Source organism: Pinus tabuliformis, chromosome X (assembly GCF_031772625.1).
Source record: "Pinus tabuliformis cultivar Carrire ecotype Pingquan chromosome X, CPIR1, whole genome shotgun sequence".
Lineage (NCBI taxonomy): Eukaryota > Viridiplantae > Streptophyta > Pinopsida > Pinales > Pinaceae > Pinus > Pinus tabuliformis.
The window spans coordinates 73,653,150-73,666,866 of record NC_142308.1 but is presented as its reverse complement, the minus strand read 5'-3'; the positions used below and the strand labels follow the sequence as shown (position 1 = coordinate 73,666,866).

The 13,717-nt window shown below is 37.3% G+C and overlaps 1 protein-coding gene and 1 pseudogene across 2 annotated transcripts; both read left to right on the top strand.

Annotated features, from left to right (window-relative positions):
- The first annotated feature begins 671 nt into the window (after window positions 1–671).
- Window positions 672–2,278, top strand: LOC149138414 (peroxidase P7-like). Its single transcript, XM_089446210.1, has 4 exons — window positions 672–970; window positions 1,071–1,262; window positions 1,387–1,552; window positions 1,646–2,278. The coding sequence occupies exons 1-4, from the start codon at window positions 752–754 to the stop codon at window positions 2,029–2,031; spliced, it is 963 nt and encodes a 320-aa protein (XP_089302336.1). The 5' UTR covers window positions 672–751; the 3' UTR covers window positions 2,032–2,278.
- A 9,728-nt stretch (window positions 2,279–12,006) lies between these two features.
- LOC149138413 (cationic peroxidase 1-like) lies at window positions 12,007–13,511 on the top strand (annotated as a pseudogene). The gene is made up of 4 exons (XR_016264836.1): window positions 12,007–12,285; window positions 12,387–12,577; window positions 12,705–12,870; window positions 12,970–13,511. The product of XR_016264836.1 is annotated as a cationic peroxidase 1-like (transcript).
- The last annotated feature ends 206 nt before the right edge of the window (window positions 13,512–13,717 follow it).

Here is a 13,717-nt window from a genome sequence, read left to right as displayed (position 1 = left end):
TGAGCATTCATGATTATACAATACATATTAACTATATTGTGTTCTAAAGAGGCGTACGAGGCAATGCACGTACACAAGTTTACTGCAATAGTTGCGAAGGAACTTGAAAAGGAGCTGAAATGATGTGTTGTATTTAGTGTGATTTTTGGATTCTGTAGTTTTGGTGGAAAAATTTGGAAAAATTTAAAGTGAAATTTTAATTTGGATTATTTAGATTAATTTTTTATTATATAGATTCAGTATGTCTAAAAAATTTAAGTCACTTAAATTGGACAAAAATTACCTATCAAACTTATAATTACACTACATTTTTACACGCTTTTAAAAAAATTAAACCAAAAGACTTGCCCCCAAAAAAATCTCTTAGATTGTTACACCCGTGTGAAGAACAAACAGGTGAAATTCCGAGATCGTGGATAATGCTGTATTCAACTAAAGTGCATAATATATTTTCGTCGGTGCATCGCATAGGTTTGACATTTTGTGCAGATTGCACCCCTTCTACGCGTCTTCCCTCCCTGCTTCTCGCACGCAAAAGTTGACTGAGTCAATACACTACCTTACACATTCTGCTCATTTGCTGTCACGGGGACTAAGGCTGCCTGCAGAAGAGAAGAGGAAGCCTCTTCAACTTCAACTTGGATTGCATAGTCTATAAAAAGCTTAATACCCTCCAACACTCAGCACACTTCCTCGTTTCTACCACTCCATTCCGCTCTTATCTTCTGTGTTTCATCGTTTTCTTCCAAATATGATGATGAGGACTCTAGTGTGTCTTGGGTTAATGGTTGTGTTTGTAGCCTTCGTACATATAAACGCTGTGAATGGGCAGCTGAGCTCAACGTTTTATGCCAAATCGTGTCCGAGGTTGCCGTCGATAGTGAAATCAGTGGTGAAGCAAGCGGTCGCTAAAGAGAAAAGAATGGGGGCGTCCTTGGTCCGACTTCACTTTCACGATTGCTTTGTCAACGTAAGAAGAGTTTTATTTAGTCGAAAATAATGACCTATCGGTAACCATTTCTGCTTTGTTAGTCTGATCATGTTGAAATTTGGATTCGGTTGCCTTGCAGGGGTGCGATGGTTCAATCTTATTGGATGACAACGCTACGTTTACCGGAGAAAAGACTGCAGGCCCAAACGCCAATTCTGCGAGAGGCTTCGAGGTAATAGACAGCATTAAAACTCAAGTGGAAGCAGCCTGCAGTGGAGTCGTGTCGTGTGCAGACATTCTCACCATTGCTGCTCGTGACTCTATCGTTGAAGTAATCATCTATTCATCTCCCATTCAATTAGGCGTTAATGATAAATACAATATCTTATTTCATTTCACACGACCTGATGGAATCAAAGAATGCTTTCTAATTACTTGTGATTGCAATTTGTTAGCTTCAAGGCCCAACATGGACGGTAATGCTGGGAAGGCGAGACTCCCCGACTGCTAGTTTAAGCGCTGCAAACAACAACATTCCATCTCCCGCATCGAGTCTCACCACACTCATCTCATCTTTTCAAGCTCACGGTCTTCCTACCAAAGACCTCGTTGCACTTTCAGGTACAATATTACTTATGGATCCATCATGTTAATAAACCATATAACTTCCATGTAATTAAATTGGAATCTTATCACGAGTTGTTGTTATTACAGGTGCTCATACAATTGGTCAATCACGGTGCGCCTTTTTCAGAACTCGCATCTACAACGAAACCAACGTTAACGCTGCTTTCGCTACATCTGTAAAGGGAAACTGCCCCAGCGCTGGTGGGGATAACAACCTCTCCCCCTTAGATGTGGTCACCCCAATCACATTTGACAACCAGTATTACGCTAATCTGAAAATACAGAAAGGACTTCTCCACTCCGACCAGCAGCTCTTTAATGGAGGTTCTACAGATTCTCAGGTTACTGCGTACAGCACCAATCAGAACAGATTCTTTATAGACTTTGCAGCTGCCATGGTGAAAATGGGAAATATTAGCCCTCTCACTGGCACTAGCGGACAAATCCGCAAAAACTGCAGGAAGTCCAATTAATCTCTCTGAAGATTGTATTCTCCGTATTTTTCCAGCTTATGTCTTATTTCTAACAAATTGATTTGTGATCGGCTTGTGAGTCTTCAAACCGAAGCTCTAAAGGAAAGCAATAAACTAAATTTCACTGAGATTATGTGAAGAATTGTATGCATTTCAGACAGCACATGGAATAATTTCGCATGGTTGCATGTTTATTCTTCATGAAAAATAACCAGGCGTTTCCAAATCAATCGACATGCGTATTATTATAAAATTGGTAGCCCTCTGTATATCACTATAAATGATTAACTTCCTTCTTTCAACCGATAAACCATAATTTCAATCTGCATTGCAACATTATTGGACTTGCAGAAGGATTAACTTGTCGTCTTTACACTGAAATGTCTTCGCTTTCCATTTCGATATCATAGTCTGTCCATGCCATCCTACATCTACCATATAGTTTCTTTTGATGTTTTGCCACTTTTGTTGAATGATAACCCAAGCAGCAGACAATTTGTATTTTGGATTTCTCGGATTTCTCTCCAGGGAAATTTCAATATATTATGTAAAAATATTCATATTAATTGTGATTTAAAATTTGAGTCCTCATTATCTGCTCAAAAAATAACGCAGGAAAGTTAGGGCAGTGCCCTACAAGGTTGCTATTAACTACCATCCCTTGGAAAAGTGGAACTAAACCATGTTTATTTAATTAGTTGAAAATATTATGCACATGCTTGATAGGCTCTTTCTTAGTACTGTTAAGCTCATATTGGACAATATAACTCTTACTTTTATGATGTGTATGATCATATTTTATTGATGTGATTATTAGTTGGAATTTCAGTGTTTTTAAGGAGTTTTTTTATTGGTTAGGATGTTGTTGAGACCTAGTTGGTTTGAGAGATGATTCCCAAGTTGTTGGTTGAGAATGACATATTCCCTCAACCAATATATTGACTTTCAAAGATAGTTTGTCTAGTTTCATATATTTATATGTATTATTACAATTGATGCATTTTGTGTGTGCAATAATCTCTACTCTCTCATATTAACATGGTATGAGAAGAAGTATGATCTTTATTTCCTCACAAAAGAGTCATTAACATGAAGATAGTACAGTAAGTGTGCTATTAGTTAGTGCGATTGGTTTGTCCATCTTTTAAAGTAATTACTATGTGGAAATAGAAATAAACAAATAAAGACAACATAAAAGTAGTTGGACTCTCTTATTAAATTAGTTAGTGACATTGGTTTGTCCATCTTTTGATGTGACTACAATGTGGAAATACAACTAAACAAATAGCAAATAGTGACAACAAAAAAATAGCATAACTCTTTTATTAAATCAAAGTCACACCTTCACACACATACCACAAAAATATGATAAAGTCCCATTATATAGCAATAAGATCGATATAATGGATAAGCATAATGACCTGGATGGTAAAGGCTCCTACTCAGCTACAACACACTTACATTTGAAAAAAGCAAGTTCTAGAACATGACCTCAGAACTCTTAGAATCTAAAACCTTCATTTCTCTATTACCTCTAAATAATAGTTGTTTTTATGGATTTGAGTAATACCTGTGTGTGAGTGTAGACATTGTTTATGGAAACATTTAAGGAAAATGAATATTGCATATTTTTTGTGCAAAAGGGAAAGATGCAAGAGGTTTTCATAGGGTGAAATAGAAGTTAGCAACTGGTAGGAAGCATGTCCTAATTGACAGTCAAGATCTCAAATTTTTTGTCCAACAATGTATAGCGTACTGAGTAATAATATCTACTCTCCAACTTAAATAAGATGGATAAAGTTGCTAGAAGAGTGTTGTACTGTGAAGAGGATGTAACCCACAACTGTGTCTTGTTTCCTCTTAGATTGGTGAGGTGTTGAAGATCACTTTGAGGGAAAAAATTGTTGGGCATCTTGTTAGAGAAGAAGAAGTCATGATGCAACTTTGTTGAGTCAAAAGATAGTTGGGTCAAGGAAAAAGGCAATTGAGCCAAGTTAGTGTGGGCATCAATCTTAATGATGAAGAATGTGAACGGATCATAAGGGAATATATAGAATAATTTAAAAATTTTGTTGATAGCATCGATCAAAACATGACCAAAACATTTATTTTGTTGAAGCAAGTGAGTGTGAAATTGTGTTGAAATTGCATAGGTTGTAGTTAGCTAGAAAACAACGAACAAAACTTACAAGGAAAGGAGAGAAAATTGATAGATAAATTGAATTAAATAATTATATTCATGAACAAAAAGGAGAAGACATTTTAATGCAATATATTCTACATGATTGAACTAATATAGTAGTGAACCTAGAGAGATGTGAAGATGCACTGAAGAAAATTGACACCTAGTTAATTCGCACGATGATAAGGTAGCTTGCATCACTGCACCTTCACATTCAGGATTCCCAACAACTTCTCCCATAGTTTTTGCATCAAGAGTAGCAAAGAAGTCATCCTTCAGGTCAATGCCTCCTGGTCATAAAACATGTCTCTTGCTTGGAGGGCCTTCATCGAAAGCCACGATTCCATGAAAATTGCTACAATAGTCTTAGCACCAATCTGATCTTTGAGTAGGCCTAGGACAATCCCAAAGTGCACATTTGGAGGCTAACAAAGCCTCAAGAGACGCAAATTCGAGGGCATTGTTTTTGAAGGGTGTAATGCTTTACACACCCTCTCCAATGCTCGTGGAAATTCATGCATCTGACTTATAGATAACATAACATACAATGTGCTCATTATATATTTGAAGGTTGTTGAAAAAAAATAGGGTTGGATCCTATAAGAGTATGTATCAACTGAAGGGCATTTCGATCCAACCTTGGGATAGACTGGCCTTACAACCCATCCAAGGGACAAAGTTGACTTTCTTGGAAATGAAAATGCCTAAGGTTTGATGGACCATTAATTTATGTCCACAAATTATTATATCCGTGGATGTGACTATGAATCATTTGAATATATTGTGAACATGCACTTGTTGTCAGTCTCGTTGGCTCTTCTTATTCAAAATTTTTCCTCATCTCTTCATTGTCTAAATATTTACTTTAAAATATAGGAACTCAAATCCATTTATCTCTCAGATGGATTCAAATCCAACCTCTCTTTTTTACGTTCTCAGTATCACTGGATTTTGCAATTGAAACTTTCTCCTGAATGATGCAAGATGGAGTTTGGAGCAAAATTGCCCATTTCTTGTAACACTGTCAAGAAACAATATGGAGCAAAATAAAATGGACGACTCAGGGAAACTTGCAGCTTGGCAAGCTTTTTAAGAAAGAAAATTTCACACAAAATTCTAAAATGATGTATATCAATACATTCAGCAAAAAAAATTGAGGTTTTTGGTACGAATTGGTAATTCACTGGTCTTTCTTGTGACGTTGAGATAAATTTACATAGCATAACTTGCTGAGAAGGGTTCCTTCCGTAGAAATGGCTTTTGATTTATTTTCATGGGATTCCAGTCCCTTCTTTTCATCTATTACATGACTCATTTGAAAGGTAGGTTACTCTAAAAAACAACGATAAGTAGAAAGTATTGCCATTTTTAATAGGATATTGTAGACTTGAGACATACATCGATTTGGCATTCAACATCAGGGAAAAGTAAATTGATTGCATACATCACTCGATCATCAAAGCTAATTTTGTATTGTTAAAATATCATAATTAATTTTGTTAATTAATGTGAAAATTTCTAGATCTAAACAGTATTAGATGATCTCTGCTATAAGTTTTGTGGTTGGTTTTTGGTTTTAGTTAATTATTTTGGACATTGTATTGTGGTTGAGGAAGTCGTTACAACCTACATAATTGTGGTAGTGGATGATCCTAGAACTTTGAACAATACTTTGTACATGAGGCCTCGTGTAAATACTTCGTTTGTGAATGAGCATATGGGTCTATGGGAGAACAAGATTGGCAAGATTCTGGATATGGTCTATGTACCCAAAGAGAAAGTCATCAAATCAATTCAAGGTTAGTAGCTCTAATACACTGGTCATGAAATATATCCATAATAATAATTTTTTTTCATTTTATTTTATGTAAACTGCTTGATGGATTATAAAAAATATGTTGTTGCAGAGTACCCTGATCCATTTGTCTGAATTATCAAGGTGTATCATGTATCATGTTTGTTGTATGAATTAGGTTGATAATTAAGAGTTTTTGTTTTTTGTTTTTGGCAAAGTGGTCATAGGTTTTAACGCAGCTATAAGTTATGTACGAGTTTATAAACCAACTTGTAGAGATTTATTTGTTCACTACCATGGAAAGATTTGTGAGAAACCTAGAATGAGGAGTCACAAGTAGTAGGGATAGAGATGAGCCCTAACAAGTTCATGTTCAATTTGAAATTAAAACAATTCAAAGAATTCCCACATTCATTGATGTTGTCCTTCGCAAGTTTATCTCCACACATCTACACTATGCCATATTGGCGGAATCTCTTTAGCATTGGCTCTGTAATGGCGAGAGGCCGCCATGTCTTCATACAAAATTTTGGAGTGGCTTTCACTATGAGCGTGATACAAAAACACTTTGTAACGATAATGATCATTGTACCAACTATTCTGGCTGATATAGTTACGTACTGCAACTACTTAAGGTGCCTTAATATTCACATACCTAGTGGATATTCGGCAATCAGACGGGAATCCAACCTGGGTTGTGTCAAAATCCAACCCTTAGTGCATGTAACTCATAAGCTCTTTCATTCAATAACAAAGGATACATGATGTCAATCTGTGACTTTGGTGAAGCATTTATAGGATCCATAAATAAGTTTTTCAAAAAATTAAACATCAAACACAACTTCTTTATGTGTGGCATTCTAGGATGGCAATAACAATAACTAGACACCCTTATATTGAACTATGATTGCCATTAACACTAATTTTTTATATATGATGTGCATAAAAAATATGTTGCATTAATGGTTTGAATATTGGAACTCTCAACACTTATTTCCTTTCACAAGTTAGTTGATTGTAAGTCCCCTAACATACTAACATTATATTGTTGCAAACTTAAGGATGGGGAACATGATTTCTTTGTTTGTTTGAATGCTTCCAGTCAATGACAGGAATTTCACTTGTGGACTTATGGAATCCATTCTTAACTTAGCTGCTATAACCGGGGAATCTAATCCATCAAAAATCAATCAAGGATATCCCTTATTCCATCCACATGAAATGGCTCCTTTCAAAGATTATCAGCCAATGAGGCAAGCATGTGATGAGTGGGATTTGAATCTATATGGGGACGATCACAACATCTCCTTTTAGGCACCTGTGCCAGATCTGAATGGAAAGAGGAACATAATTTGGCTAACACATAATTATAAATGATACAAGCTAGATCTCAATGGCATGGGGAACATAATTGGGCTTCCACATAATTATAAAGGATAAATGACAAATTTTGTATTCATGATTTGTGATTTGCAATAATTTTTGCTTTGGTAACATTGAATTTAATGGTAATTTTGTAACTAAATGTTAGAGTTGTGTTGGTAAATAATGCAAGCTTTTTGTGCTTAGTTATGTTGTGGTTAGATGTTCATATTATACATTGAGATTATGTCCAAATGTTATGCTTCTATACACTTTTAATCAATGATTAATTGTTCTTTGAACTTTTTTGGATGATTTATAGTTAGAGTCAAGTTTGCAATATATTAAGGTGTTATTTGACTTTACTCATTATCAAACACCTCTTCAATTATTTGTATTTTGTATGAGCTTTTTTGATCAACCATGCAAATCCTCTTCAATTATTTGTATTTTGTATGAGCTTTACTGATCAACCATGCAAATCAATGATGTAATTTTGTTTTTTTGCTTGTACAAAACTCTAGTCAATATGTTAAAGATGCCTATTTTTTACTAGAATGACACTAGATCTTGATAGATTTATGTTTCTTTACTCTTATTTGCAAAAAGCTTTTCTTCTCTCTGTTGTACTCTAGAAGATAAATATTAAGCCTATGCTACGCTAATGGTCAACATATATAACTTTTTACAACCCCTCAGCTGCACTCTAAGAGATAAATATTAAACCTATACTACTTTTTTTTTTGTAAGCTAAGGAATTTCTATTATCTACAACAAACTGAAAAATACATACTAAGGAACCTCAATCCACCCATATGGGAAACCGGATCTGTTGGTTCCTCTTCATCAAGCATTCGCTACTGTTTTGCTTTTTACATACTGTCAGAAAAAACTTACAAGACATTAAACCTTCGTAATCAGAATGTTTTAAGAGACTGTTCTTTCTAAGATCTACTAAAAGACCTATCTTCACTACTGGTTGATGAGACATGCAATCAAATTCCCAAAAAACAGAGCAGTAGCATCAAAAATCAAAAAGAGAGAGTTAACAAGCCTCTCAAATCTCTGCGTTTCCCCTTTTGATTTCATTGTTGTCTTTGGTTTTTACCAGTTCCTTCAGCATCTCCCGAATCTCCTTAATTTGTTCATTTTGTTGCTGCATTATACCTTCAACATTATCCATCTCCTTTCTTGCTGCCATCGATTCCTGAGTCATCTCCACCATTTCTGCAGCGACTTGTTCCATTGCTTTGGCCAAAAGTTGCTTCAGGACCCAGTAAATGTGAAGAGCTCGACGGTATAGGGTTAGTCTACCTCTGGTATTGCCTGGATCAGGCATCTGGGATTTCCATTCTTCCATCTCAGGGTCCGACGGTTCTTCCAGGACTCTGTTTTCCATGAATTCAATGATTTTTCGGATGTCTTCATTCGTTTCTTGATTGTAAGCCTGCTCTGCCTCATGAACCGTCCTGCGGATAGATTTCCTTCCCCTTTTTCACCTTCCCTGAGGCTGGTTTCCCTCCTCTTCGTTGTTTGCTTTCCGGGGTCGACCTTTACCTCTTTGTTCACGAGCTTTCCTTCTTCCGTCTGTTCTGCCTCGTTTAACATTTTTGCTGCTCTGTCCTTTTTCAAAAGTCTTACTCTGGAAACCCTCGTCCTGGTTAATCTCCATGTCTTCTGAGCTTTCGACCTCAATTTTTATTCTGCTCCGCTCAAATTGTCCATCTCCGAAATCCTCCCGCTCTGCTTGGACTTCTTTATCCCAGCTCGCTGCCATCTTGACTCGTTTAAGACGTTGGTTTTGATTCCTCTGTCAGGTCTCTCCTTTCCTCGCCACCTTCTTCAACTTCTTGTTGTCTTTCATCCTTCTCTTGTTCTGCCTTATAGATTTATCGCCACCTTTTTGTTTATGATGAATTTGTCCTCCACTTCCTTTCTCCCTTGTAACTTGAATGATGCTCTCTTCGGTGTTTTCCGAGATTTGTTTTGGATTGCATACCTGCTGCTCTGAATTATCATTAATTACTATGGTCAGGGAGGTATGGCCGCTGTCCTTCTATCCTATCTTGCTGCCGAATTCACCTCCCTTATCTTCTCGCTCAGGAGCTTCACGGTTTTTTTATTACAATTATGTTGTTTCATGGGTATCGTTGTCTATGAGTTGTTTCAAACTATCCCATCTTGTCATAACCATTTGATTTGTCCAACTTTCATCCACTTTCCCCATTAATTCCTTACTTCCCCAATTGGCCAAGCAATCCGCAGGCTTATTTCCTTCTCGCTTGACATGAGAGGTGATCTTGTATTCAATATCTTTCAATGTTTCTTCAATTTCTTGGACTATGCTCGCTGTTCTCCAACTTTTGATGACCTGCTCCCACTGTTTCCCTTGTATTAATTTTTTTATGGTGTTTATAACCAGGGTTGAGTCGCCTTCGATCTCTAACTTTCTATATCCATTTCTTATCCAATTTTGAGGCCCTAATAAGCCGCCATGAATTCCGCTTCGTTATTACTCATAGTTCCTCCATGTTCTGCATAAATCCATTCTATATCTCCTTGACTGTTTCTAAAGATTCCTCCATATCCTGCTGGACCTGGATTCCCCTTTGACGCTCCGTCAAAGTAAAGCTTGATAAACCCTTCCCGTGGCCTACGGAAGACTGCAAGACTTTGGGCAGCGATAGGTTGTTGTTGCTTTGTTTTTTGTTGAAAGACCATCCCTTGTTCCAAGTTCAACCTTCTTAGGATTTCTGCTTCTTCCTCAGAGGTCTTCCAATCTTCCTCTGTCCAAACTTCTGCAAGGATTGATTCCCTGATTTGTTTCAGGGTCCTTTGCCAAACTTCTTCCGGATTTGATATTTTCCCTTGGAAAATTCTTCCATTTCTTTCTTTCCAAATATTCCACACATTGAATCCTGCCACCATGTTCCAGGCTCTTCTCACCACCGAGCTTTTAAACTTTCCTTCTCCCCAATTACACAGAGTTTGTATGATATCTTGTGGATTTCGTTCAATTGTTGCAAAGAGATCTTTAGTCTTATCCCATTGGAATTGGGCTATTCTGCAGCCATTTAGTAAATGTTCCTGGTCTTCTCCATCTTGGTTGCAGAGACAACATCTTGATGGGCCTGAGAATCCTCTTTTTTGGATTTGATCCCAGGTTAGAATACGTTTCCTCCCTACCAACCACACGAACATCTTTATCTTCGGCCACCATTTATTTTTCCAAAGTTTTCTCCATTTCTGCTCCTCTTCCCTCTGCTCTTGCTGGATTTTTATATTATATGCTTCCCTAATAGTGAAAGTTCCTTTAGTTTCTTTTCCCCATTGTAGAATATCATTGCCTCCTCTGTTTTTTATATTCCTGGACTCTAATTCCTTGCTAAACAAGATTTTTTGTTCCTCCATTGCATTCCTGTTCCAGTGTTCTATTGTTTTCCATTCTCTCCATTCTTCATTTTCTCTTCCTTCTATACAATAATCTTTGACCAAGATGAGTTCTCTGTCCATCCCTGTTCAGTAGATATTCTGCATTCCCTGTAAATTCATCATTTCCTCCCTTTGCTGCCACGCTTCCTCCCATTAAACCTATACTACTTAATCGTGATCAAAACATATAATTTTGTACAATCCCAAAATATTACAAAAATAATATACCTTCCGCATTCCCCTCAGTCCTCTTATCGAAGTTCCTTTCCTTTGCACCTCTCGGTGCAATTGCTAATAAAATATTTATTATACGAAGCCATAGATCAAGTCCTTCGCTAAATATAAGCAACGTCGATTGACACAAATTTTAAGGCAGAGAGTAAACACCGGCATTTGGGCTCCAGCTCATCGTAACGATTAAGGAGAGAAAAAAATCAATCAGCGCAGGCAAAGGACCCGTTGGACAATCATGGATGGAATGGAGAAGCGAATAAAATTTCAACGGTGGCTGAAAGCTACATGTTAAGTACAATAAAATATGAAAGACATGATAATTACGCGGGATCAGACAGATCGGCCTCGCGATTTCACGTTTTTGTTTATTTTTTTCTCTTTTTTTAAAGTTAGCGAATCAAACAAAATAAGTAAATGAGAAGTTTTGTCAAAATAGATGTCTCTCTCCTCCATTATTTGACAATATGATGCGACAGAGATACTGAGAGTCGAAGGGTGATCCCAAATTTTAATTGAATATTCAATATTATACAATACATATGTTTGAGGATGGGATTCTGTACTATATTAACTACTGTATTGTAACATAAAAGAGGCATACGAGGAATTACATGCACCCAAGTTTACTACAATAGTTTCGACGAAACTTGAAAATTAAAAGACACGTGGATTGTTCGACATGCGTGTCAAGAGCTCAAAAGTGAAATTCCGAGATCGTGGATAACATGCTGTCTTTCCCTAAAGTGGATGACAGATTTTTGTCGGTACATCTTGGTGCACCGCACAGACTTGACATTTTGTCCAGATTGGACTCGTTCTCCGCGTCTTCGCTCTCAGTTTATCGCACGCGAAAATTGACCGAGTCAATGCATTACCCCCGAGGAAGCCTCTTCAACTTCAACTTGGATTGCATCATCCATAAGAAGCTCAGTACCCTCCAAGTTTCCAACACTCAGCGAACATCCTCGTTTCTAGTATCTACCACTCCATTTCGCTCTTATCTTCTGCGTTTCATCCTTTTTTTCCAAATATGATCATGAGGACTCTAGTGTGCATTGGGTTAATGGTTGTGTTTGTAGCCTTGATACATATAAACGCCGTGAATGGGCAGCTGAGCTCAACGTTTTATGACAAATCGTGTCCGAGTTTGCAGTCGATAGTGAAATCAGTGGTGAAGCAGGCGGTCACTAAGGAGAAAAGGATGGGGGCGTCCTTGGTCCGCCTTCACTTTCACGATTGCTTCGTCAATGTAGAAAAGAGTTTTATTTAGTCGAAAATAATGACTTATCACTAATTCTTTATGTTTTCTGAGTCTCATCATGTTGAATTTTGGATTCGGTTGCCTTGCAGGGGTGCGATGGTTCAATCTTATTGGATGACAACGCTACGTTTCCAGAGAAAAGACTGCAGGCCCAAACGCCAATTCTGCAAGAGGCTTCGAGGTAATAGACAGCATTAAAACTCAAGTGGAGGCAGCCTGCAGTGGAGTCGTGTCGTGTGTAGACATTCTCACCGTTGCTGCTCGTGACTCTATTGTTGAAGTAATCATCTATTCATATATCATTCAATTAGGCGTTAGTGATAAACACAATATCGACTCATTTCATTTCAGACGACCTAAGGAAATCAAAGAATAATTTCTAATTACTTGTGAATGCAATTTGTTAGCTTCAAGGCTCAACATGGACGGTAATGCTGGGAAGGCAAGACTCCCCGACTGCTACTTTAAGCGCTGTAAACAACAACATTCCATCTCCTGCATCCAGTCTCAGCACACTCGTCTCATCTTTTCAAGCTCACGGTCTTTCTACCAAAGACCTTGTTGCACTTTCAGGTACAATATTACTTATGGAGCCATCATGTTAATAAACCATATAACTTTCATGTAATTAAATTGAAATCTTATCACAAGCTATTGTTATTGTTATTACAGGTGCTCATACAATTGGTCAATCATGGTGCGCCTTTTTCAGAACTCGCATCTACAACGAAATCAAAGGGCAAACTGCCCCGACGCTGGTGGGGATAACAACCTCTCCCCCTTAGATGTGGTCACCCCAACCACATTTGACAACCAGTATCACACTAATCTGAAAATGAAGAAAGGACTTCTCCACTCCGACCAGCAGCTCTTTAATGGAGGTTCTACAGATTCTCAGGATACTGCGTACAGCACCAATCAGAAGAGCTTCTTTACAGACTTTGCAGCTGCCATGGTGAAAATGGGGAATATTAGCCCTCTCACTGGCACTAGCGGGCAAATCCGCAAAAACTGCAAGAAGTCCAATTAATCTCTCAGAAGATTGTATTCTCCGTATTTTTTCAGCCTATGTCTTATTTCTAACAAATTGATTTGTGATCGGCTAGTGAATCTTCAAAACGAAGCTCTAAAGGAAAGCAATAAACTACATTTCACTGAGATTATGTGAAGAATTGTATGCATGTCAGACAGCACATGGAATAATTTGACATGATTGCATGTTTAATCTTCATGAAAAATAACCGGGTGTTTCCAAATCAATCGACATGCGTATTATTATAAAATTGATATCCCTATGTATATCGCTAGAAACCGATTAACTTCCTTCTTTCAACAGATAAACCATAATTTCAATCTGCATCGCAAAATTATTGAACTTTTTTTTGCAGTAGAAAAAACGCCTTCTTTAATAATATTAAAG

What these genes read in the sequence shown, in the direction of transcription:
- LOC149138414 (XM_089446210.1), top strand. Translation starts at nt 752, where the DNA reads ATGATGATGAGGACTCTAGTGTGTCTTGGGTTAATGGTTGTGTTTGTA. An exon ending in TTCACGATTGCTTTGTCAAC is followed by an intron (nt 971 to 1,070) that starts GTAAGAAGAGTT and finishes GTTGCCTTGCAG; the next exon opens with GGGTGCGATGGTTCAATCTT. An exon ending in CTCGTGACTCTATCGTTGAA is followed by an intron (nt 1,263 to 1,386) that starts GTAATCATCTAT and finishes GCAATTTGTTAG; the next exon opens with CTTCAAGGCCCAACATGGAC.